The sequence below is a fragment of the Paralichthys olivaceus genome, chromosome 1, assembly GCF_024713975.1.
Source record: "Paralichthys olivaceus isolate ysfri-2021 chromosome 1, ASM2471397v2, whole genome shotgun sequence".
Classification (NCBI taxonomy): Eukaryota; Metazoa; Chordata; class Actinopteri; order Pleuronectiformes; family Paralichthyidae; genus Paralichthys; species Paralichthys olivaceus.
Window position 1 is genome coordinate 19,189,421 of NC_091093.1, and position 27,833 is coordinate 19,217,253.

Below are 27,833 nucleotides of genomic sequence, written 5' to 3' on the forward strand. Positions count from 1 at the left end.
TGGCTCAATGACAGATTTTATTTTAGCACCAAAAAGCTCGACACAGGGCAAAAGACACTGATAGAGAAAAGAAAATTAAAAACAGCATGTTTGCATGTACACTAGGATTTGTGATGAGATGGGGAATGATTAGATCTCAGAATTTATAATAATTAATTAGTGTGGTATTAAGCTCCCACGTAAATACCAGAACCTTTTCTATCTCCCATCTGATCCGGCATGTTCCACTGAGCTGGAGGTAATCACCCCCAGATAAATATCAATACTCCATTACTTAAGCCACGATAAGGAAAAAACATTCTTGGTCACATTTGGATTAAAAAAATCTAATTTTGTAGATTTGGGGCAACAGTCATCTTCAGTTTTAAATAAAGAGAATTAAATATTCCTCTTTACATACATACACAGCTGCGCTGTGAACATGTATTCACTTATAAACATATAAAAATACTTGATAACTAGTTTGATAGAAAATAATGTATAAAAGTAGAGTAGAAACATTTAATCAAGTCCATTACTTCCATCATCTGATTTTCTTGTTTATATTACAAGACAAGGATATGAAAAAACAAACTGCAGTACTTCATCATTATGCCCTAACAGAAGTACAGAAGTGGCGAGGGAAGGCGGAACAGTATCGTGGCGATGACGGCTCCACAGGTGGCAGGTCTGCTGAGTTCATGTCCCGGTGGAGACGGATAGTTTTCTTTTTTTTCTTTTTTAATCTCAGTGCTTCCTCGTGTCCTGGTTTTCCCACTAGCAGACCATGGGGTTAAAAAAAAAAAGTTGTGTAACAGAATAAATCAAGGACACAAAACAAATACATTGCCACTGTGTTATTGGAATGATAGAACAGTGAAATTGTCGACTAAATGTTTGACAGAAATGATGCGTGACATTGGAATGATCTGAACTAAACTGAAAGCTTCTTGATTTGCAACAAATGGATTTGTCAGAAGTTGAATGAGAGCGAACACCATCAGTGTTTTGATCTTTTTCTCAGCTGCTTCTTAGAGAACTGAAACTACGCGGCGTCGTCACCTTCATGGAAAGAATTTCCGACAGATTTCTTTCTGTACACTGAGGAGATGGTGGAGGATAAAACCTTCTATCTGTAAGACTAAGAAAAGAAAATCAGATACAGTAGACACTCCATATTTGGCAACTGAGACGCAAGCAGAGACCACAGACAAAGTAAAGAATCCACTGCAGAACGGTAGAAAGTTCCATCATTGTAGCTTTAAGGGCCGTCTAGGTATTATATCTATATACATCCTTATATATATTCACTTTCATATGTGTAAAACCAAACTCAACCTCACACACTGTACTGTGGTGATTTAATAGGTCATTAGAAATACACTTTGAAAATCACAACAAATGTCACTTATGTACAGTAGCAGATTAGCACATGGGAGTAAAGGTGGATATGGCACAACATACACAAAGCTTCATACGATAATCTCTCTGCTCTGATCAGACTCTGGAAACTAAAGAAAGTCATTAACATTCTAGATATATAATTTTCATTCAATCTCGGTAGCAGGTACAAATGTCACTACAAGGCAAGAGACGTCCTTCAGAGTACAAAAAACGTTAATTTGTCAGGCTGATTTAGAAGGCAATGTTTAGTGTTGGGACTCTCTCAAGTGGATTAGATTACGGCTGAAGGTAGAGTGGTGTTAAAATTTTGGCATTGCCAGTTGTCCATAGTGATGTCCTGGACAGCAGTTCCTGGTCAGAGTATCTCAGAAAAGGCTGTCTGGAGTCATGCACGTGGAGAAGGCAGCGGTCAGTCATCCTCTGAGGGATGTGATGTCAGGCAGAGTGGGCGGGGTGGTCGAGAGTAGCTGCATGAGATACAGTGATAAGGCCGACTCAGACGATCACACAATGGCAGCCGCTCTTGTCTTTCTCTTTTCTCGTGGGTTCTGGCGACGGTGGACATTCCTGTTCTTGGAATTTCCTGAGAGATGGGAGAGAGAGAGATGTTTGTTTTTCCAACAGGAATGATAAATGGAAAACTCAACTTCTTTCTGAAAAACACGAGTGCTCAACCAAGTTTAGAAGAGTTGTGGTTGTTCCTCGTAGATCTCTGTGTGTGCGGGTTTGAAGTGGGCAAGGTTCAAGAGCACAACACAGATATCTCATGCACCACACCGGATTTAGAATTGTCTTTAGAATTGTCATTAAGAAATTATTTCGATTTTTGAGTAATTTCCATTTCTATTGTTGTTTCTATTAATGTATTTTGTATTAACTGTCCAAGGCTGAAAATAAACCAAGGGGGTTTCAATCAAACCCCCGGCCAGCAAATAATTAATAAAACGTAATATTCAGTGTAACAGCAATATGTGCACTAGTTTCACTGGGGTGTGCATCCATGATATTTTTCATGAAAGTGTCTTCTGTTACAGGTGAAACACTGAAAGTTCCACATGTGTAAACAATGTGTAAACTGTGCTTTTACCAACCACCTACCTGATTACCCTAACCAGCTCATGGAAAGCTTGGTCTACGTTCATGCGGATTTTGGCTGAAGCCTCCATATATGTGACCTTCAGTTGTCTGGCCAGCTGCTGGCCCTCCTCCTGGGTTACCTGAGGCAAAAAGAAGAGCAGGCTGAATGTCACCTGAGCTCTAGCACATGTCAAAGCACTTCCCATAATCCCTCACAACAAACCCTGTGTTTCATAAACACAGGAGCGAGCTGAAGTGCTACCTTGAATATTGAGCTTGAACTTCTTAATCGTGTCAAATGAAATGATTAATTAGCCATCACAAGTTTTCTAAAAATCTGTTTCTGATGGATAAAATCCATTGAGCCTGTAAATTGTTCCATTCCACCACAAGGGGGTGGTGTTGACTCACTGTAAGAAGTGACAGGTGACACACCAACAGCCAAATATTCATCATTTCATCACACTCCCTTTTCTTTTCATACATCCATCCTCCCCTCCTCCAGACACCACGAATCCTACAGCCGCTCTTTTATTCTTCCACTCACATCCTGTTGAATCTGAGCAGCTATCTGCAGCTGCAGCGCTCGCTTCCACTTTGAAGTATGCAAATGTGAATCCTTATCTCTTCAGAAGATCACACTGGGTATGTGTTGGCAGTCAGTGAGTTCAGATCTGTGTTGGACTTACTTGTCTCTGTGGCTCCAGATCTGCTTTGTTTCCTACGAGGATCATCGGGAATTCATCTCTGTCTTTGACTCTGAGAATTTGTCTTTGGAATTTGTAGATTTCTTCAAAGCTGTAAAACATGATGATATGTGTCAGACCTCCAAACCAATGACCCCCCCCCCCCCCACACAAACAAACAGACGTTGGGGGTTCATCATCATAGCTGTGAATCAGACTGAAGGGTTGAACATGTCAGCAAAGAGGAAGCATCAACCTCACTATTACAGGAACATGACATTTATTTCTCTCAGTGCACTGACCTTATCATTGTGCCACTATAATATAAATGTCATGAGCCGTTTTTCAACCCAAAAAAGTAAATAAAAAATGTCAATCTTGGAGAAGAAAAAAAAGTCAGAGTGAGACTGCAAGCCCGGGACAGGATTCCACCGACAGCCTGGTGAGCACATAGTAAATCTGGAAAGACTTGACGAATATAAATGGAGGAAGGAAAGACTGTTTACAATATAAACAGTGGGAGGGGGCTCAGGGTGGGGGTGGGGGGCGGCAGCTCACTGCACTGCTGGGCAGGGACACAAAGACAGAGTATGGGATGTGACGGACTAACTACAAGAAGAACCCGTAAAATATCTTTAAGCTGACTTAAGTCCTGATAGAGTCAGTAAAATTACTGACAATCACACTTTTATTTAGGAAAATCTCATGATATAGTTTATTTCCCCTTAAAGTTATATAATCCTCGATCTATGGTTTGAGGATCTGAGCGATTATCGTAGAAATTCAGTGAGAAACAACGCGTGCATAGAAACCGACTCATTGATAACAGCGTCACTGTTTACTGCTCGCTGTCTTTACTTTATGAAAACAAGTCATGTCTTGGTGGTGCAGTAAACACACAGACCAGTTGCTGCTCCGCTGTCTCTCTGACAAAGCAGTAGCTGTGGTATTAAACCACACTTGCTGTTACCATGGTTACCACCGCTGTCGCAAAATCAAGGAGGGCCAAAATCTTAAAGATAACTGACTTGAGCTTTAAATGACTAACAGCATTTGACAACATGGTATATTTGGCTTGCTCTATTTCATAATCATTTATAGAATTATTATATTTGATATTTAATTATTGTAAACTATTTCTTAATTCTTACTGTACCAATATGTCACATTGACATTATTCACATTGCCTTAGAATTCAGCCTGACACATACTGATTCGATTTAAGAGAGAAATCAAACTATTTCTATGTTTATCCAACATTTTACGCAGAACTAAAGATGTCTCTGTTCCCGTCCACATACTGTTGTTTCAGTGGCTTTAAATAGAAAGTTAAGGTATGAGTGAAATCAAAAGAACAGGACGAGAGAGGAAGTGTTTAGAACAAAAGCACAAAAAAGTGACAACGAGAGCAACGGCAAAAGAGGGTCTGGAAGCACAGGGGGCAACAAGTGAGAGTATCAGAGCGAAATGTGGGGTGAGAAGCCGAGGAGGGGGGAGAGAGAGTGAGTAACAGTCAACAGAGGTGTGTTAGCAGAGAGAAAGACAGAGAGGTGTGTGTTTGTGTTTGTGTATGGTGTGAGCTGTGCTTGTGTGTGTGAGGCGCGTTTGCAAATGATGGAGAACTGTCACTCACCTTCCTCTGTCAGTGACGGAGAAGACGAGCAGGAAGCCCTCTCCCGTCCTCATGTATTGTTCTCTCATGGCTCCGAACTCTTCCTGTCCAGCCGTGTCGAGGACTAGAGAGTGTGCACACACGATGACACAAACACACAAGGAATTGCAGCAAATTCCACTCTTGCAATTAGTTCCTCGAATACAATGCAATAGAAACTAACAGCCTATGTGTGTGTATTTCTGTGTGTGTGTTTGTGTGTTTACGCTTGTGTTTGTCCAGCAAAGTGCACTTACTGTCGAGCCTGGCCGCCCTTTCGTCAATCACACACTGCTTTGTGTAGGAGTCTTCGATCGTGGGATCATAGTCAGTGACGAAGTACGACTGCGGGAGAGAAAGCGAGAGAGAGAAAAGAACCTTGAGTTTGTCTGGCGTCTGTAATTATGTCAGGTAGAGACACAGGCTGTGACCTAATAATGTATTCACTGTATACACTGTTCACTATATGCAGTATTCCCTATATACTGAGCTTTGCAGCAAACAAGAGCAACACTAGCAGGGTTACTGTTTTATTCTATCAGTAAATTAACTGATCACACTGTTTTTATCTTCACCAAGGAGATTATGTTTTCACCCCTGTCCTTTGGTTTGTTGGTTTGTTTGTCAGCAGGATTATGCAAAAACTGCTGAATGGATTTCCACCAAACTTGGTATGATGAGACTAGGGTTGTCAAAAGTAAAAGACAATTTGATACCGCGTGTGTTCAATTAAACAATAGCTGTTAACTTCACTTTCAAAAGAACCACTGTCGCGAACACGACTGTTTATGTTGAAATCCTGCTTAGAACGACTAAGCACAAAGGAATGGACACAGAAAGCCACGGCCTTGTGTTTTAGGTTAAAAGGGAACATACAGCCTCACTGACCTCTATCTTTACTACTGTCCTGCAGACGGGAGGTAAACACACACACGCCTGCAGACGCTTGAAGTAAATATTCACCCACACAGCAACTAACGCTCAAGTTTCGACAGCGGGCTGCTTTTCATGCTAATAACACATTTACAAGACGTTTCCTCGGCTACAGCAGTCGCGCCGCTCGCTCACTCCTGAAGGCTTTGAATCCGCAGCCAATATCTGGTCTCCTAGTAACCTCAACTGGAAGGGTGGGGCCAGGGGGTAGGGAGGAGGAGGAATCATGCATTTTTTACATTTTTCTCATGTTTTGTAGTTCTCGCTCTCCTCGGGGACTAGTTAAGTGGTGACAGCTGAGGGGAGTGCTCGGGGAATGTCAAACCAACACCCTAAAAACACAGAGCAATCACAAGAACATAAAACCAAGACAGGACTCCCCGTTGTTCCAACGACAAGCCACATTAAACTCTCTCCAGTAACAGTTGTGTTGTTCGTGTGTGAGTGTGTGTGTTGTCTCATACAGTGACTGGCTGATCAGTTTATTTGCTGGTATTTGGCAGCTGAGGGAGGCAAGAGATGACTTGTGTGCATGTGCAAATATCACATCTCTGACACTTTGAGTCATACAGGCTATAGATCATAAACAGGCTGGTGAGTCACTGGTTAAAGCCCAACTGATACAAGACCACTGTTAATGACTAATTCGGTTATTAACACATTAACATATTATTAGTATCATCTTATGTTTTTGTTGATAACAAGTAGTTATAGTGTTAAAATACCAAAGATATGTCACAGTCAAATGATTATTTTCACTATTTCCCTGAATAATCAATTCATCATTTTGTCTATGTCAAAAAAAAGATTATTTTATTTTCTTACAGCCCGATGTGATGTTTGTTTTATTTGACCAGCCATAATCCATAATTACCAAGATATATGGCAAAGAAAAGGATGTGGTATGGGTCAGTGTGGAACCCAGAATATCAGGATGTGGATCCAGGATATTTTCTTTTCTTTCTTTAACATTGTGGGACAGGCCGTTTTTCCCATTATCTTTTATTTATTCGTGGATCTTGAATAATTCGTGGATCTTGATGTTTAGGGGACTAGTATTTATGATTTTGAGCAAGTTGGTGCAGATCCACATAAAAATCCAGATCTTGTGAATTTAAATGTGGTTCATAAGGGGACTGTTGGGCCTTGGTGGAGGTTTTCACTTTAAAAATCCTGAAAGTACAGAGTCATCTGATCTCACACTCTCTCGTCGCTCTGCAGCATGCAAGCGTGCCGGCCTGTGTCACATCCACTCACCACTGTTCAATAATTCATCAGTATTACTCTGTGTATCCTAGAACGTGCTTCGCTGCACTGCACTGCCTTCAGACGACCAGAGAGACAGAAAAACAAACGCTGCTTGTGTTTCTTGTCCCTCCCACCTCCGCTGCCACTCTCTGAGCCGTAGCCTGAGCAGGTGACCTTTGCTTCCTGTCCACCTCTTATTCCTATTCTGTCAACTTCGGGCAGCTGCATTGAGCGCCGCGCTCCTCCAGTCTTACCTTCCCTCCCTCTACATGCACGGGTAGCATAGCTAGCTGCTGCACCCTCCCAGAGCCATGATGGATGAGGCTGTTTCTTAGTGCCAGCAGCAGCAGAGCCAGTACTAACAGGGCCTGGCAGGTTCTTCAGCTGGGCAGCGATAGAACGATGGGCTTGGTGAGGGGAGTGCATCATGACTCAAGAGGACTTCCGATAACTATGTGACATAAGCCAGCCTGAGTCACGGCTGGTAATATGACCTATAAATCCTTATTTTGGTCCATGACTTCATCAGATGTAACTGGCTCTTAAAACAGGCTGAATCAGGCTGAATGAGCCAAGAAATTTAACCCAAAAGTTACAGTTACATCCATCTCCTGCAGGACCACGTATCAAACCTCAGATCCACAGACGAAAACAGGACAATTATCAGAAACTGTCTGAGAAGTTGCAAATATAATTTATATTTATATTTTTCTTTTTGTTCATTTTTGATCAGATATTTCCTGATTTTACTCAGTGTTGCATTTAGTTTCACTAGTGTTTTACAAAATAAATCGTAAATAAAATGAATCTTTGACAATTTATCTAACTTTTTATTTCTTTAATTAACCAATTGCTCCTTTAGTCTTTGAAATCTTTAATGGAAAAATTATAGAAAATGACAAATTAGTTGTCAATATAATTGCAGATTGTTTTTCGCAAGTTGAATAGAAAGCTGTTGTGATGTTATGTATTGTTGTGGGAATGGAGCTGACATAATGTAAGCATGGAAAAACATTTCAGATGATATCCAGTCTATTTGCAACAAAGACAAAGTGTGACATCGGAGCGCTTGATGTTTTCTGCCAAACTATTTCACAGGTACGTGACAAAAGTCCTGGACAAATTTCCAAGAAACTGTCATGAGGAGATGAGGACAGTGGGGTCAGCAACTTAAAGTTACTGAATCATTTAGTTCTGCAGCAACTTCACAAACTTAGGGGGAAACTACTATTTAACCATCTGAGCCAGTCTGCTCTGCAACATCTTGTAGCCTGCATGGAGCGAGGAATGATGCTAAAAAAGCCAAGAACAACTCATGCTTCACTGAGGTAATCATTGGGCCAGTTCTGACATGACCAGCATGGTGGGTGTGTGCATTTGTGAGCTGTAAAAGAAGGATAATTAACTACCTTGTGTTTTTGCCTCTGTTCAGCAGAAGTCAAAATTATTTTAACTGGATTTTCAAACCAAAGAAAATCAGTACAGTGGGTACAGAAGTTACATCAACTGATCATTAATAAAAACACAACAAAAACAAAACAGTTGGAGTAAAATCCAAATGCCTGCAGGGCCAAGCTGCAGTGCAGTTTGAATGTTGGTGGCAAGGTGGGTCAGGCCACACTCGGCCCCGGTCAGCTCTGCAGGAAGGAAACTCCACCTCTGCAGCAGGCAGCCGGCCTGGGCCGAGTCCTCGGGGCGGCGCTGATGTCACAGATGACATGCTCTGCTACCCTGCCCCACCCACTGATCCGTCACTCAGTTCCTCCTCAAGCATTTCAGCTATACATCTCAGCACTCCACCCACATACACAGCACATGCACGCTCACACCAGGAAAACATTACAAGGCCTGTCTACACAGCGCTCACAAAGAGGGTGGACGAGTCTCAGCTGCAGCTCTGCTTTTTGTGTCAGACTTAAAGAATGGTCTTTTTATTCTAGATGAACAAGTTAATTATTCAGTCTTCAAAATGCAATAAAATAGCAAATGAATAATAGAAAATGGCCATCACACTTCCCCAAAGTCCTAGCTGATCTCAAAAAACTAATTATTTTGTCTATTTTGTCTGAACAATTCAATGTTCAGACATTGAACAGCACAGAGACAATCTGGAAATGAAAAAATAAAAACAACTTCAATGGTTGTTGGTTAACTTCCTGTGGGTCAACTTCCTAACAAATATTAAAAATAACTGAGACCTTCCTCCTACGGAAAAAAGCATTTTTGAACAAATCTTCGTAGACAGAACCACAATTGCAGAATCAAAAAATCTTATCAAGTGTTTGTGCAACTGTGTTTCTTCTTCATAAAGCAATAAATCCTGTCTGGTGCGGCCGCCGGTTGCCAGCCTCGAGGAAAGCAAGAATGGTTGATATGTGTAGGCGTGTAATCAGCATCATGCTTGCACTATGCACCCACTTCCTCTTCACACAAACAGCCCAACAGGCGCTAAATATAGATCCTTTTCCATCTCTGTCAGTTATCCTACTGGTTTCGTCAGAGCAGCCTCTTTAGGCCGATATCGCATCGTTAACTATGCAGAGCACAAAACCACAGATTCAGCAACAGTGCAGATCTCTGTGGTAATTAGCAGAAACACACTGTCTGCACTCAGCTGGTACCTGCCGAGTGCACTGTCATAATGAGAGGGAAAGCTGAGCTAAAACAAATACTCATCAATGCTGTTTATTGCCTTCTGCATTTGGCCTGGAGCCCGATGAGAATTCACAGATCTTGACTCGGAAGTCATTAGCTGCAGTGATTTTTTAATTAAAGAGAAACGTAGATTGAAGGCCATTCAATTCTGTTTTTCCAGGAAAAATGTGATGTCAGTATCTGCAGATTTGAAACATTCCCCGACCTCCTCATGCACTGCAACACAACACACACACAGTGCACTGCAGCGGGTTCCTCTGCCAAAGCTGATACACACTCCAGGAGATTTTGTCATTTGGAGTTTTGAACATAACAGGCCTGTTCAGTAAGTGTTTTGTGGAAAACAAAACTAGCTCCACATTGAAATTCGTTCAGAATGGTTTCATTCATTTTGCAGAATAAACTGCAGGTGAACAACAACTGTTCTGTGCACATTCTCAGGAGTCGTTCCATTGTTTGCTCAAGTTTAATCAGAAAGCTTTGTTCATGAAAACAGACGAGAAAGGGTCATTGTATTTGTCACCGTGAGAAACATTTTGGACTTTTGCTTCAGTGGAGTCGCAGCACTCGGCTCTCACTGGTTTGTAAAGGTGTCTGTCTAAGATTCAACGGGCAGCTTTCCAACATACAAGATATGATTGTATCAAATGTTTCGTCCAATTTTGCAGGAATCCAAGTCTTCACCCTCACAGAAACCAAAACAAAATCTAGTAAGATTATCACTTTAGAAGAGGAAATGCCTCTTCAACAATCAGGAGAAGCTATTTTTTTACATGCTATTATTATATTATTATTATCACTACTACTACTACTACTACTATTATTATTATTATATATACTATTGCTGCCATTATTACTATATACTGCTATTATATTGGTATAATTACTGTCTATATAAATATATATTATGTTATACTGTATACTATATATATATATAAATATATACTGTACTACTATTCTTATATACTGTCTAACAATAACATTACCATCATATCATCATTACTATTATCATCATATTGCCACTGCACTACTTGTCTGCCTATTCATCTTGTGTTTCTGTTTCTGTTCTTTTTACCTAAATGTTTTGTTTTGTTTTGTTCTATTGCATTGTGTTTTGTTGTGTTCCGATACACAAGCTGCTATGACACCTTAATTTCCCTCCGGGGATGAATAAAGTACTCTATCTATCTATCTATCTATCTATGGTTCTCTTAAGCTGCTTTAAGACGTGCACTGGAGTCTCGACATTTTCATGGAGGGGCCGCACGTGTGAACAAGTCCGAGTCAGTTGCTCCAGGCACTTTACGTAACTTTTCCAGCCAGCCCCTGGTAAATGTCCTTAAAATGTCAGAGTGAGACCATCTGAGAATACAGCCCGAAAACTTCAGGAAAAATCAGAGCGAATGAGTGGGCATGTTGATGACGTCTCTAACACGCGCAAAGAACAAAAATAATACAAACATATCAGGCAGAGGGGAAATAAAGAAGACAAAGAAGACACAGATGATGTTTAACTTGGTTTAGACAATTAGATTCAAGAGTTTTTGCCCCTAATGGCCGACACTGGGATAGATCTGCTTTTAACAGAATTGTTTGGCTCTACCTGGGTGCCCCCCCCTCGCCAGAGTGTTCTGAACAATTTCCTGTTGTTGTGACCATGTCAGACCCGGACAATCTCCTGCAGCTTTCTTCATATGTGAAAAGCAAACTCCAGGACAATGTCCAGACCTCGATTTCCGGACATTTTCCGTAGTTCACTTAAGAGTTCAACTAAAGCTTCACCTAATATGTCCTTGTTATGGGTTTTACTTACAGAGCAATAAAGAGCTTCATAGACAACATCAAGAAGCTCGAAACCTTTAAGATGCCAGGGTGGGGGTAACAGGTGACTAGTGACTGATGACTGGTGAAACATGCCATTTGTAAGAATTGATCTGTGGGCCAGAGCCAAGTTCAGCAATTTCAATTAAGGACACAAACTCCATGCCAGACAGTCTGGAGCCTGCCAAGATACATCCTCAGACAGCAGAAGACTGTGACAGATGGTGAGGATCCATCCCTGATAGAATCAAAACATGACGAGATCGACCCAGAAATTCTACAAGCATGTAAATACATCACAAATGTTCTTTAATAATAATAATAATGAATATTTTGTGGTTGCAATAAAATGCATAAATACTATTTTACTACTTTACCTGATATTGATATAGTTCAATTTATCTCTAAATATCAATTTTGATAGTTGCCATCAGATACAACATAAAGGTAAACTACTCTTCTGTTTTGTAGCTTTATATTTGGAATCTTCAGGGTGAATCTCAGTTCACAGATATCTACTGTAGTGTTTTGCCAAGCTTTTAATTGTTACCAAAGCATTACCTAAGAAATCAATGCATAATCAATGCATGAGTGGATTGATTGTTAGAAAAGACTTCCTGTCCTCCTAAAACTGGTGCAGGTTTAACCTCTGCAGCAACATCTGGGGCTGGACGACACAACATCTGTCATTTATCAAACAGCTAACATAAGGGTTTAATGTTAAACAGATGACGGCCAGTCCCTTTGCATCTTTACACTGCCTGTCCTCCTCCAACACCGGCTGTCTTCTCATGCTTCACAGGATCTGACACACACTAACAGGAATCTGTGTGAGCGACATTGTTTTGTTGAGCACTTCAAGAGTTCTTGAAGTGAGAAATGGTGGAAAAAATAAGACTGGTCGAAAGATACAAGGGGGAGGGAGAGTGCAGGCGACACGGAGAGGGAGAGTGAGAGCGAGAGAAGAAGAGGGGGAGGGAAAGGCAATAACTTCCTGTGGAAACACCCACTTTTCCCATGAGCTCATGCAAACCAGAAAGGTCACTTATTCAATACCTAATACACATGGAGAGAAAGGCAGCACACAATGTGTCCGGGGCCTTAAAAGGCCAAAGGGAAGGGTTCTGCTGAAGCTGGGGAAGCTTTAGGACAGATCACATCATCGCTGCACAGTGACGTGACAATAACAGAAGCTTTTTGATTGTCATTTTCTAAACTCTTTAACCCAGTCCTGTGAAGCCTAATGATAATAAACTGCATGCTCGACATGCACAGTAACAACACTATCAGTGAATATTTACAGTTACTGAATGCAGCACTGAAGCTTGGCTCGATGCCGAATTAAATGAACCTGTGCACATCACTCTTACAAGCTCTCCACCTCTTAATGCACAGCAGATCAATAGACCGTCCCTTTATTCATTGCCCTGGCTTTAACTGCCAGCAAATCAGTGAAGCTCTTCAAGTTAAGGGATAATACACTGCAATCTATTATTATGACTTCCCCTAATAAAAAACATACCCTTGCAAAAAACATTATATTGGAGTAGAGCAGGGCAATTAACTAAAAACCTCTCACTGAGACAGGAAATTATACACATTAAGAAAAAGTCCAAGGTTTTGTGCACCCTCAGTTCACCTGCTGCACACAACTCGATCTAACGTGATGCGCAGGACATCCGGGTTAAAGTGACCAGAATGATCCGGATTGATGACTTGACACCATTGATTAATAACTACATAAATGTGATGGTCAGTTTGTGTGAAGACTGTGTATTCAAATAATCATGATAATGATTTGAAATCATATTGCCCAGCCCTGTTTTGGAGTGACTAGACTGGATTAGCAATGAATGTTCATTCCCTCATCATGCTCTCACCTGACTGTGTATTATATATGTATACTTGATATCTTAAATTTACTGTGCATTTGTGATTTGTTCATTGGCCATCATTTTCTTTCGTATCCTGTATATTTTGGTTTCATTTCCAGATAGTGGGGGGAAGTGGAGACGCGTCATTCACCTTTATATCCAGTCTATGGGTTAAACAGGTTGCTTGTTAATTGGACTGATTTAGAGAGGTTTCCTTATTTCCAGATTTCTGTGGCTAAAATGCAGAGTAAAATATAATTGTAATAGATAGTAGGAACAGTTTAACACTGTATATTTTCATATATTCATATTTATAACTTTGTACTATTAAGTATGCACTTACTGGTGTTTTTACAACAAAAACAAGTGGCATACAGTATGTGCTGAGTGGCCCAGCTACAGCACTCGAGGCTGAAGAGCTGGCGATAGCGCCCATGCAGAGAATAAAGGAGAGGATAAATGTCCCACCAAGTGGGCCAACTCCTGGCACAGTCACCCCCTGCTCTCCTCTAACCTCTCTGGCATTAAGACTTCAATCGGCCTGCTAAATATCAATGTGTGCTGGACTCTGAACACTTTTGAACCCGCTCAAAGGCGCAGAATCAAAGTGGTGCCATTTAAAGGCCTTTTTCCACCAGATCACTTGGCTCAAAGCCGCCTGTTTGCTCTATAGGGGTCGGACTACAAACCATTTCTTTATCTTCATTCCATAAGTGCATTTTGTAGAACTGTGAGTGGAGACCTGCGTTAATATTTTAGACGCTAACAAACTGATTACACAGAACAACAGAAAGATGGAGAACTGTGTGAACCGGCCTTACTGATCATGTGACATCACCTTCCCTTCATTAAATCCGCTCTAAGCCCAGTCATTGATGGGTTATCAGTGACGTTTTCTCTAGGGCCGTGGTTTGTTTTCCTGGGAGAGACAGTGAATAAAGACCTATTTTGATAAGAGTTGCCTTCTAAAAAAACATGGTGATTCCCCCTGACTGCGTTTCGCTGTGGTGAGTCCTCATCAATGCCTGCTTTTGTGGATGTGGGAAAACCTATGAAACCCATGTGATGCTGTATCAAAATGACTGTGGGTATGAGGTTTATGTAGTCAAGGAGTAAAGATTTTACTGTAAACCAGATCATCCATCCAGCCTTTATCTATACTGCTTATCCTTTAAAGGTTGTGGGCGGTTGGCTGGAGCTAATCCAAGCTGAAATGGGTTACACCATTGTCAGGTCACCAGCATTAAATCAGCTACAGTACAAGACAAATATCAGTACCTGCAGCATCTAATCCTGACCCAGAATACTCACCATACATTGTGATCATACACTGGATATTAAAATGGATGACTTAACAGTGCCTGAAAAGTGAAGCCAAATCATATTGATCACCCCACAGTGCAGTATATTATAAACCCTGCCTCATCCATTTTAGTGATTAAGACCAAAATAAAACGTACATGTCGAATAATATCATAATGCTAAGCTTATCACACTGTACCTGTATGTTCAAGTACTCCTGGGTTGAAATGTTGTAATTGACAGCTGGTATAGGCTGGACCTTGATACTGCGGCTCCATCCCTGGATCTCATTCACAGACTCTGGATCAGTATCCCAGATATTTTAGCCTAAAACAGGAGAATGGGTGTGGCGCATCATCCATCTTTACCGTCTATGATGGTGATATATTGAGAACCAAACCCTTGACATCACCCACCATCTCAGACAGTATAGTGTTTGCATTTGCTTTTTTCCATCACTCTGTTCTTCTTCCTCTGTTTCTCTGTGTAGAAGTATTCTTAGTCATGCTTAGATCAATAAAGCATGATTGTGACGGTTGAGTGAGAGGACACCAGCTGCTGCAGTGGCTGCGTGGAGAAACTACTGTGACTTTCAAAAACACAAACAAAGCGGAGTGCAGAGGGTCTATGCTCTTCAGGAAAACCTTATGACTGAGAAAATAATCGGATGCTGATCAGCGCTGCAAAACCAAACAGTCAGAAGATCCAAATGGTTGGTTTGCGAGAACATTCATCTTTTATAACAGAAAACTGCAGAATTGACATGTTACTTCGTAACAAATTGTTTTCTACTCCCACCTACATTCAAAAGACCAATTTGTTTCCCAAACACTAAGACTAATCTGTACAGAACCTGCAGGGATGTATTCATCTCATCTCACTTCATTCCCCACAACCTCCTCTCTTTCCTCTGGTACAACTGCTGAGTGTGTGTTTCTGCACTAGCGTACACTACTGCAGACTATAATTCTTGGCGTGGGGTGATATGTCAGAGGAATTGGGGCCACTCACTGGCATCATGTCAGATACATAGCAGCATTACTGTTGTGTGCTTTCAGGCTAGCACTCCTAAAAACACAGGCAGCAGAAAAGCTATTAGTTTAGTAAGCAGCACTTCATAAATAAGTCCTAGTAGAAACGGCTCCCCGTAATCAATGATTGTCCGTGTTACAGTTACAATTTCGTGTTAGAAGGCAAATACAAATAGGTGAAATATGATGAGAAAACCTAAATAAACTAAAAGTGTGCATACCTCCGATTAAAGACTCAATCTACTTATCTATATATTTAATGTGGGTCATGCCCCACCCTTCCAAAAACTTTCATTGAAATCGGTTCATCAGTTTATGAGTAATCAAACCAAATCAAACAAAACCTCCTTGGTAGACATAACAATTGATGGGAAAAAATCAGATGAATGACAATAGCTAGTTGGTTTTACTTTATTGGTGCCTGGGGTAAAACATTTCTTTCACAGCACCATAAACCACATGTCATAACAACGACGCCGGCAGAGACATGAAGTGCAATATTACAGCAACAGTCAGAACAACATGAAAACAAGTTCCCTAAACAAGCCCGCTTCATGCTGCAGTGACTGTAAGCACCTCAGAGACCTGTACCAGAGTGCGGTACAGTGAAGTGGACATTTGATGAATCATTCTTTTGTAACTGCAACTTGTTCAAAGGCCTCACAATCAAGCTCTGAGAGGTCACTTAATCTTGGCAGCATGTTGGTTCTACATATGAGTTTGGTTCAGTTTATTACGGAGGGCATGTTAATTATTTACTATGGACTTTGAAGACAAAGACCCGGAAACGTCAGCGTGAAATGGCAAAATGAATGTATTCTTAAGAAATCAAATGGTGAAATTGAACCTGCAAACATGCGCTGTTGACCCGCAGCAGGACTTACAGTCACAGCAAGGTTATTAACTCAATATGAATATGAGGATATCTCTTTTAACTCCTCCAGCAGAGGAATATGTAGCTACTAGCAGCACGTTACTAGGTCCAGTTGGCCTGTTTTTAAGCACTTGGATATACAATGACCTCGATGACTGAGGATCTTCACAGACTTACTAGTAGTATGTAACTTGTAAAAAACAACTTGCCAGCTTGTAAGCTAGGTGCGTTGTGGTTTTGGGAGCGCCTGAGCGCTGCATGCTTAAACTAGCCTCTAGACAGGCATGCCAGTGTTTTGGTTACACATACCGAACCCTTTTTGGCAGCTGTTGACTTGGTGTTCACTGGTGTGTGGCAATTTTAAATTCTACACTGGGTTTGCCAACACCAACTGGTGCTGAGGACACAGAGTCGCATACAGTTGCTGGGTGTGTGTGTGTCTGGGTTAGATCAACATAACAGTAACACAATAGCTGCGTCACTGACTCAACCAGGCTGACATATTCTACACATGTGTCTGATGTTTGCTGAGCAGCCTCTCTGGTTCTGATGTTATCTGCGTGAGAGAGACTCAGAGGCTCATTTGTCAGGGACGTGAGTAACACTTGGCCATTGTCATCAGCACATTTGGACAGTGGGTCTTGCTGTAGCGTCACCTGTTGAGGGGTTGTCTCATTCCGGGCCTCACCTCCCACTGATGGACAGCAGGTGCCCCGCAGGCCTCTGGACAGTGTCTGTGTGAGACGTGCCAAATGTCCACCAGCTGCCTGGCAGACAGCTTGGGGCTCAGCATCAGCGACAAGCACAGACATATAAAAAGAAGCGTTCACTGTGTTCCATTAACTGAGTTTAGTGCACATTGTCTCACACCGCGACTTCAAATAATGTAGACTTAACCAACACTACACCCAACATATAATCATGCATCAGCAGCACTCAAATTAAATACAGGCTCCTCAATTCAAAAGTTGTTTATTAAATTGGAAGGTTCAATGTTAGCGGGTGGTGGGACCGGGTTACAGAAATAAGCAAAACGTCAGTTTCCCATAGTCAGACTTGTTGTTATATGACTCTGAGATGTGAGAGCTGATACTGTTGCCAGTTATTCTGAAACAGACACAGAACAACAACAGCCAAAAACAACGCTGAGAAACCCACCTCCTCTGTGTCTGTCTGACTGAGGGGAAGTGACTGAAAAACACGTGGGGCTATGACAGGTGAAAATAGCAAAAAATAAAGTAAACCTAACAAAAGGGAAATATTATTGTTGTTTTTTTAATAATAATTATATTATAATCATTCAAATAAAACCTCAAATCAGAATTTTTGTGTCAAGTTGTATTTAGCATTATCTTGCTTTCTACACTAATGTAATACTACATAAAGTTAAAAAGCAGCATGTGAGAATCTGTTGAGACCTGGCTCTGAGGTCAGGTTGTTTCCAGAAAACAGCAACTGAATCGCTCTTTGTTTTCTATTAACACAGGAACAAGTGCTGATTATTTGTAGAATCGAAAAGTATATTTTTAGTATTGAAATGAATTGTCAATATCATTATTAGACAAGAGTAAACATCTTTCCTCATTATTGAAGATAATGATGAAAATAAAGATGCTGAACACTAAAACCTGATTTAACAAGGCTTTAAGGGGACTCAAACACACAGATCAGCAGAATGCTGTCCTTGCCGGTTGTTGGGCCTTTGCTGTGCATCCACACGGCGACTTGCAGGACCTCTCCACTCGAATCCCCAAGTGTTTTCTATGTTAACAACATGAGCATGTGCAGTACGCTAGGGAAACGTAGCTTTGAGGTGAAATGTGAGACACACACAAAGGAGACAAGTTGAGCAACAAACATTTAATTTTCTCCACTGGAAAACAACACAGTCCTATGGTTCTTCTCTGACTGTATTTTCTGGCACAAATGAATTAAAATCAAATCCATGATGGCTCCATGTACTTTTCTTTTTCGGTACATTAGTGTAAGAAATATTAATAAATATTTAATAGTAAAAGATGCCAAAGTTCTGAATTGTAATATGTTTTCTAAACACAAGCATCCATTCAAGGATTTTTCATAAATAAAATACAGTTTAAATTGCAATGTGAGTCACAGGTTATTAGACCAAAGAATACAAAAATAATACTGTCAATATGACTACACCCTCATAGTCATTTTTTAGGATGTGAAAATTTCTGATACTTACTGCTTCTTCAAAATCTAAAATACGGTACATGCAGCTGATTATTTGGTTAATGTATGCAGCATCAATAATGGCTTATAACTTATTTGTACATGGGAAGTAATCTATTCACCAACACACTAAAGCCATTTCTAGCCATGACCTCCGGAAAACGTTGCAAAAATAGTTTTTAGAATTTGCATATCATATTAAAAATATTCCAGCTTTTATAAAATTTCCAGTCTGCGATTATAAAAACTCTCTGCTCTTTACTCACAGACTTGTGAAGACATGCTTTAGTATTCATCAGTATTATTCTTTCCTGTGGCTGCAGCAGAGAGAGACAGAGAGCTGGGAGTGGCTGCAATTATCATCTGATCTAAGATCAGTCACATCTGGTGGGCAACATTCTGGATCACACCTTCGCCTCCAGCTAACAACTTTGCACAGCAGAGATGATGCTGCAGATCTGATCACTGACACTGCATCCATAATAATTACTTTTCTTTCTCCTCACCTTATAAGATGGAGTAGATTATACACTGAAGAGTACAAGACATTCTTCTTGACTTGTGGAGGACATTATACATTCCCACCTGCCAGATATAAAACACTGTATTGCCCAACGTCAAGGATAAAGCTCCTTTTCTGAAGAATGAGGAAGTACACTCACAAAAGGAAGGTAACTAATAAACATGTGTAAAAGCATTTGTATAACAGTAAATCTACTCCTATTGGTTATTTTAATGGACAATGGATCATATTCATTATGGACAACAAAACACATGTACAACATATATAATCAGAGTGGAATCAACCACAAAAACATAAAATAATCCAGTGGTGCCGCATGTTGTACTTATCTCGTTATTGTACGTTTAGCTATTACTGATTAAGCGCTGTCTTCCTCCTAGGACAGTCATTAGTTTCTCATTAGCTCAGAGTGAAAAAGAATGACCTGCTCATCTCTTGAGCTTTCCCAGATGGGTGGGAGTGTCTAACTCCCTTCTACATGAACATTCCTATGGTGTGCTGCGTGATATTTTTCCAGATTCTACTGAATTATCTCAGCAACAGGATATTCATCAATGCATTTAAACAAAAATAAAAAGGTAAGGCCCTTGGTGCTGCAGTGTTCCATATCCCACAGTATGTAGATGATGGCACAAACAATCTAACATGCTACAAGAGGAGAGGTCTTGGAGACGTTATATTCAAAGTGTGAATGTGCAACTTCCAGAGAGAATATCTTATAAGAGCAGTTGGCCTTTCTAACTGAGGGTGACACTAGAGCAAAAAAAAAACCATTGCATAGTCAAAACATTTAAAACTATCTTCTTCTCTGGGAAGCGAGAATGAGCTCTGGTGCCATATGTCAACTTTCACACACCTCAGAAACCTGACCACACAGTTCAGAGTAAATGTAAGCTCTGAAAACTATAAACTCTGTTGCCTCTGTTCTACAGACACAAACCTCAAGGCCTGATGTGAATTCATACCGATATTATCTGTATCTTATTTGCATGTTCCCGCCGTGTCTGCGGGTTTTTCTCTGGCTACTTCCTCCCACAGTTCAAAGACATGCAGATAGGGGTTATGTTAATTGAAAGTCTAGATTGGTAGTGGGTGTGAATGTGAATGTGAATGTGAATGTGAATGGTTGTTTTTCTCTTTTGTTAAATCCACACTGCTACGTTTTGATTTAAAATGCATCACTGACGCTACGTATACGCCAGCCATTCACTCCACTCTGGAGTTTGGAAACGTTGGCCACATTTTTGTTTGAAAAGATGCTTGGAAACAATGACACATTCGCCCACATTTGCTTCCTGATTGGTTCTTAATCAGTCACGACTCCAAAACATGGGAAACAGTTACTCTCAGTATCAGTTCCACCTCATCGTCGGTCTAAGTAATAAATCCCCCCTCTTCACTATTGTTTTTTTCTCATTCATAGTTTTTTCTGTAAGTGTTTGTAAATGGTCATGTGATATACATTGTCATGTTTGTCTGTATGGAAAGGGAGTATTACTGATGCAGAGCTGAAACACTTGTGTGGACAGACTCTGTTTTAAATCTGTTATAAAACTGAAACATAGCCTGTATGACCCGGTCCATTGTGTACCGTACCTCTCACCCACTGTTAGCAGGGTTCTGCTCCAGCCCCCCTGTGACCCTCTAAACTAAGGATAAGGAGCATAGACTATAGATAAATGGGAATATCTGGTTAGAGTCTGATGTTCACTGATGCTGTGAAGTAAAGGTACATAAGTAAGAATGAACACTTCCATGCTGACATGAAAAAGAGGAAGAGAAAATACCCAGCTGAGGCCAAATGGTGATTTTATTTTGAAAGGTTCTCTATAAAATGTTTTCTTATATCTGCAGTGTTAAATCCCTCTCAAAACAACACAGGGAGGCAGGATGAACTTCCCTTTATGGCTGATTTTAACGGGTCAATGCATGTTATTTATTTCAGTGTTTTGTTTCTCTCTCATAGCAACAGTGTATATGTTACTTTAAACATTTTCAAACTAATTCTACACCTCTTCTTCAGCTCTCTCTTAAGCATAAAATCATACTCAGCGTACGCTGTTAGCATTCAATTTTAATAAGGAGCCAGAAATCCTATAGTATTACAGTCCCAACGCTGGTGGAACTTAGCATCGATAACTCACACAGGGTCGGTGTGGGAAAGTGATATTTGTGCATGAGAACAGTGACCAGTGTAGCAGCACAGAGGTCAAATGAGGGTAGAAGCTGGTGGTGGGAAAGAGAAAAGACGGCACAATAACACTGACTCCGTGTGTTTAACTGTGAGCTATCATTTTGAATATCACTGTAAACTAAAATCTTAAAAAAGAAATCAAAGAAATCGAGATTACAACGGATGCTACCATTATGCTTCCAGCTACAGTAAACACACTCCATGCTGTTTCTTGAAATATGCAGAGGACAGTAGTTTTCTATATTTGTGCATGTGGATATTGTCAACTGGATGGATGAGTCATAAGAAAGTTTGTTGTTGATTTTTCCTTCATATAGTATATTTACATAGGACTAGACGATATGGACTACAATAAAAAAGTTCATATCACCTGACTGAAGGTATTAAACTAAAATTAATTAAGTCATTGATGACAATTATATTGTGATAATTATCATTTTATTATATATTAAGTAATATTAAAGGTTCAGTTTGTATATATATATATACAATATAATGTGTTTTATAATATTGGTTTATTGCTCAGCCATATATTTACATGTATATGTTCTAAACGGATTTAGTGCTGTTGTGAAAAACCGATGAGTTCCTTTTCTGCTCTTGTGGTTATGCTGTGTGAGAAATCAACAGGTGACCCTCGAACAGAGCTAAATAAACAATTTACTCTCATCACCTGCTCAGGCTCGCACACACACGCACGCACAAATGAGCAACTGCCACAGCTGTAAACCCTCCTCTAAGAAAGAGCCCTCTGTCATGTAGCTCAGTCTTCTGTTATAAAGAAGATATGATCTCCCTTAAAGGAGATGAAGAAACGCCCTTCGTAGAACAAATGGAATTGTTTCCACTCACTCAGTATGGCATGTGACAACGTACAAAAACGCCTGCATCCAAAAATGGGCCGAGAGCATGCCGTGCTCTGTGTTACATGTAACAAAGCTTCTACACTCGAGTCTCAAACACACACACACTAAAGTGTAGCTGCAAACACTTTGCCTAACCACTTGTGGCTGTTTCTGAGAAACGCAGATGAAACAGCACCCACCGCATTGAGCTCCAGCACGACTATCATTACTCTACCTTGCCTCCACATGCCCGAGCTTGGCTGCCCTTAAAAACCCTGTTTATTCTATTGAATTACTACTTGTGGCAGCATTCCTCCTAAATGACCTCATATCCAAGCAATCAAAGCCCTGTTAGAAAATATGTGAGCTAGAGTACGTGAAAGTAGAAGTATAGAGAGATGGAGAGAGGTCACTTCTGTGCTGAAGATGTAAATCAAGCTACGGTCTACAAAAATCCTCAACTAATCTGTCTGGACTTCATCAGTCGGGATGTTTTTGCTCCTGTGCATGAGTCGCCCACTGCCAACGGGCTGCCACCGTGCTAATATTAGCAAGCATGTGAGCAAGTACCGCCAAGCTTTTCAGCCAGCAATCAGACAACACAACATCTCATTATAGAGCCATCTCATTCCAGCAGCTTCTTTGGTTACTGAGTCAATCTGTCGTGTTTTTTTTAACCTCCAAGGAGGTACAATCATTCCACTAGGTTTTCATTTTAAACTGCATCAACTCTGCAACGGATGCGCTTGGTGTCCACACTACTCCAGAGTTTTAAAGCCGCCAAAGCTGAGAAGTTTAGAAACATTTGGCTGGCGACTGATATTCATGTATGTGCAAAAAAAAAAAAAAAACTACTGACACACTCCACCCCACACGCAGTCCTCTCATGGCCAACGTGAGTAATGTTTCCCTTACTTGGGACACTTCCTCCCTCACAGACATCACATTAGACAACTCACTGCGCTTCACAACTTTTGTCAGATGACTCAGTTATGTCATCCCAGTGCTATTTAAGCTTCGTAGCTTTCAGTCAACTGCTTGGCATTAGGGTGGCCAGCAGCTCCGAGGACCCTGCCATTCTGCTATTACCAGCGATTTCATCCTTTATCTTCTCACACCCTAAAAAATCCCTGTTTCAGCACAATAAACAGTTTTTTTGTATTTGACTCTGCTCAGCACTATTACAATTAGTGTTGGCTGTCGAACTCCAGTACTTTTAAGAAATGAATGAAATTTACCCACAAAATCCAGTATTATCGAAAACTGTCTTCAAAGTTGGCATCAAGTTGTAGAATTGTTTGCTTAGTCACATACATCTTGATCTAGATCATCCCCCTTATTTTTTGTGGGCAAAGTACAGCTACTTTACAAGTTTGGTTTACTTTGCAAGATTAAAAAGAGTTTTTGTGAAAATGTTTATATTCACCAAATGATGGTATTTAAAACATGTCTATTGGCTCCAGTGTAGAACACATCCAAATGGCACAAAACAGCGTGCTTCTGAAAATGATTAATGTGTCGCGGTCACCCACAGCCGCCACTGCCACACACACACACACACAAACACACACACACATTCCTTCACAGAAAAACTAGAAGTATGTTGCAAAACTATCGAGTAGTCTATTCTTACTGGTCTATTTATAACAGTAACTATTTCTTTATTTAAAGGTCCAGGGTGTAAGATTTAGGTGAAAGGGGGTTTTGGCAGGAACTGAATATTAAATAATCCTAATGATGTTTTTACTGGTGTGTTTCATCTAAATTGTATAAACTGTTGTTTTCTCTACCATAGAATGGGCCCTTTACATTTAAAAACTTTATATTTACATGGAGGGGGGTCCTCTCTGTGGAGGCTGCCATGTTTTTATGACAACTGAAGTTCCCTACAGGTTCTCTTTCATGTTGGGAAGGGGAGGGTGAGATGAGGAGTATTCAGCTGCAATATGAAACTTCACCTCTAGATGTCACTAAATTCTACACATTGAACCTTTAATGATAGAGAATATTGTTTGTAAAAATGCCTGAAATTTAATCACCATCTATATAAATGTAATACTCTTGGTGAAAAGTTTGTCAAGCACTTGTATTTTTGACAAAACACCACACAATAAATCTAACTCATACTCTGTCAAGATAACACACACACACAAACACAAGCAAGTAGTTCCTGTGAATCAGGAAGCAGGTCATGTTTTTCCATACAAAACTGGGAGGTCCTTAGCGCGGCAGTGGAAGGACTTCCTTTGCCGAAGGGCCAAATTCCACATGGTCCATGACCATTAACCCACCCAGGCTGACTCAGACCCCCCCCCAAACACACACCATCAGCCGCCCCACCCCCCCAAAAAAACTCACAACACTCACTCAACATAGTTCACGGTAGAGCCTGGACTTTGCAACCAGCTGTTGGCAGGCAACCACCCTGGCAGGCGACTTCCAGAAACTTCTGAGTAGGATGCAGGTTCTCCTCCTTAAGTCAACATCTCAATCTCTTTCACTGTCACTGCACCAGATTATGCCAGTCATGCATGAGACGAAAACACGCAAAGTGGATTTCTTTGTGTCAATTCAGGATTGGCACAAAGAAATCCTAACAAACTAACAAACTCACACTCTATACTATTTACTTCCCAAATTGAATCTATGGAAGGAACACAGTGCCGGCAGCTTGGTAATATCGTCTAAAAACTGTAGCAGATGGCGCTGAACTCACTCGCTTAGCAGAAATAAAACGCTTCAGGTGATTCAGCAATGAGCTTTTGATTGATATGACTGTCCATTATTCTGTCAGGAAACTTCTAGAGAATCCTCCGTGGAAGCAGCAGTTTTATGCTAAAATCTCTGTTAGCATGTGCAGCCACTTTAATGCAATGATAAAACCATTTCTGTTGCATCTATCATGTATCTTATTAATTCAAAAGCAGGTATCGAGAATAATTTTCTATCTACAACACTGAGATTTTTAGATAACTGGTTTGATCAGCAACAGCATGTTTTAATGTCACATTACAAATTAAATATTTAACGACAACATGATGATGACATTCACACTTAAATCAAGTGAAATGTTTTCTGTCAGTTTCACATTCACGGTGATGGGATGTAACAAAGTACATTTACTTCATTACTGCAGATTTTTCATGTTACTACTTAACTTTAGTAGATATATTTTCAAGTACTTTTCACTTTTACTCCACTACATATATCAGCAAATATCCGTTCTGTTTCTGTAATCAACAACGAGAGGGGGATCGGTCCACTGATAAATCAGAGCGGGCAAGTGAAGAAACATCTAAAATTGATTTGGAAGAGGCCACCGCTGAGACAGCCATTAATTAACAATTAACAATGAAGTGTTTTCAGTAGCATCACCGGCAGCATTCTTTATTAATACCATAGAATCTGTACTATTCATGTATTAAACAGAATATGTAGTAGGCACAGTTTATGATGTAGTACACTGCAGTATTATTTGGTAATAAGCTACTCTCTGCAACGTTTATTTTTTCATACTTTGAGTATATTTAAAAGCAAGTTTTACTAACTTTTACTCAAGTAGAAAAGTTAATGAGGTACTATAACTTTTACTCTAGTACTTTTTAGTCTATTTATTTGTACTTTTAATGAGTACTTCCTCCATCCCTGCAGGTTCAGCTGTAAATGCTCCCTTTACTTCAGGTCAGTGCGGTCACTAGGCTATGGCAAGAAAACTGTGCCACAGCTATCTGATCCCTTTTTAGTTGGTATGCAGTTAATGAGCTTTTTGAACCCTCATTAGACACAAGCCCCCACACTCTCTCTCACACACACACACACACACTCACACTCACAAGCTTTTCACCCCCCATTCTGAATAACGTGTGCCAGGCCACCATTGTCTGACAGTGTGGAGACATGCAGCTGCCTGCAGTCTGGTATCCTGGAAGCCAGAACACACTAACATGAGCTGCTGCTGCTGCTGCTGGTGGGGGGGTGCATAAGGCAAAAGGGCAAAGTTTGTCATCGCTTTCCTACCGAGTGTGTGAGTATGAGTGTGTGTGTCCTCTGCTAAGTGACTATTGTGAAAGCCTGGAAGGTCAAAGCAAGGCAGGGCTTTGTGTGTGTGGGTGGGTGTGTGTGTGTGTGTGTGTGTGTGTGTGTGTGTGTGTGTGTGTCCAGGAATGTAACCAGGGACAGTGGGAGGTAAACTGTTTACATGTCTTTTTTATATGTGACACAGATGAGCAGGCTGCAGCCTAACCCCTGAATTATCTTGCAAGAGGTACTTTTCTTTTTTAAGAATGTGCATATTTTGCCTGCTGTTAATGGAGCTTTGAATTGAGGTTAACCAGCAGCTTCATCCGATCAGAGCTCAAAAGTTAATCATCTTTCCCTGGACATTTTGTGCTGCTGCTTATTTTACAGTCACTCAACCCTGAAGGATTTAAATTTCAACTTCACATATTTCTAATGAGATTTGAAGCAGTTGGATTGTTTCCTCCCCTGCTCCTCTGGTCTCCTTTCACAGACTTTTGAGCAACTTCTCCTCCATTTACTTGAAGGTTGCATTTCCTGGATAGTGCTGCAGCTACACAGACTCAATCTGAGCTCAGCACGGAGTCTCAATCTGCTGCAAAACAACTTGGTCAAACTCACTTTCCTTTCTCTTTCGACTAAAGTGGAAGTAGATGCGTCGGAAATGGTGGTGGTGTTAAAGTGACAGCAGTCCTCGAACTGTGAAAACCCCTCACCCATTAGAAAACCCCAGAAATAAGTTGTAGGCCTCGGTGAAGTGGCGGAGAAGGGAGGGGGTGGGGGGGGAACAGGAGCCCGGTATCCGCTTACGGGGTCCCCGAGTCTGGCCTCCCTCCCCGGTCCTTCGCGGTGTGTTCTCGGATAAACATGGGGAGGGGAAATCAAAGCGGTGGCTCAGGGGAAAGGGAGGGAGGTTCGGACATGGACTGACCTGGATGAACTGGATCGTCAGCGCTGATTTCCCGACGCCGCCACCTCCGACCACGACCAGCCGATACTTCTCCTGCACGGAGCCGTCCTTCCAGCCGGCCATCGAGGACACTTTGCTGCCGCCGAAACACCCACTTTTTTTCCTCCCTTCGTCTTCTCCTCCTCCTGTAAAAACTGAAGAGGGCCCTGCGGTGGTGGAGAAGACGCCGGAGCAGCAGAGACAGGGGAGGGGAGAGTCCAGGTGTAATGTGCCGAGAGACTCGTCGGTGTAGTCCGGTCAGAACACGGGTAACACCGGCGGGGAGAGACGGGAGCTACGGGCGCCTCCTGTCCGAGCGCCTCACCGCGTTTCAGCCTCCGCGATCAAGACTGCGATACTCACGGTGTGGAGCCTGAAGTGGGAGTCATCGTCAGCCAGGACAGTACCCAAGTCTGACGCTAGGGGCCCTTCTACAGGCCACAGACAGACACACGCACACACACACACACACACACACACACTTTCCAAAAAAGTCCCCAATCTGTAGGGGCTGTGCTAAAAACAGTCCACACACAAGTTTGAGTAGCTATCCTTGTTAGGACACCCATTCATT

The 27,833-nt window shown here is 41.2% G+C and overlaps 1 protein-coding gene across 1 annotated transcript; it reads right to left on the bottom strand.

Annotated features, from left to right (window-relative positions):
• rras2 (RAS related 2) lies at positions 1-27,677 on the bottom strand. The gene is made up of 6 exons (XM_020098874.2): positions 27,242-27,677; positions 5,055-5,142; positions 4,780-4,882; positions 3,150-3,258; positions 2,482-2,600; positions 1-1,966 (listed from the first exon to the last, which is right to left on the bottom strand). The coding sequence occupies exons 1-6, from the start codon at positions 27,341-27,343 to the stop codon at positions 1,879-1,881; spliced, it is 609 nt and encodes a 202-aa protein (XP_019954433.1). The 5' UTR covers positions 27,344-27,677; the 3' UTR covers positions 1-1,878.
• Between the last annotated feature and the right edge of the window lie 156 nt (positions 27,678-27,833).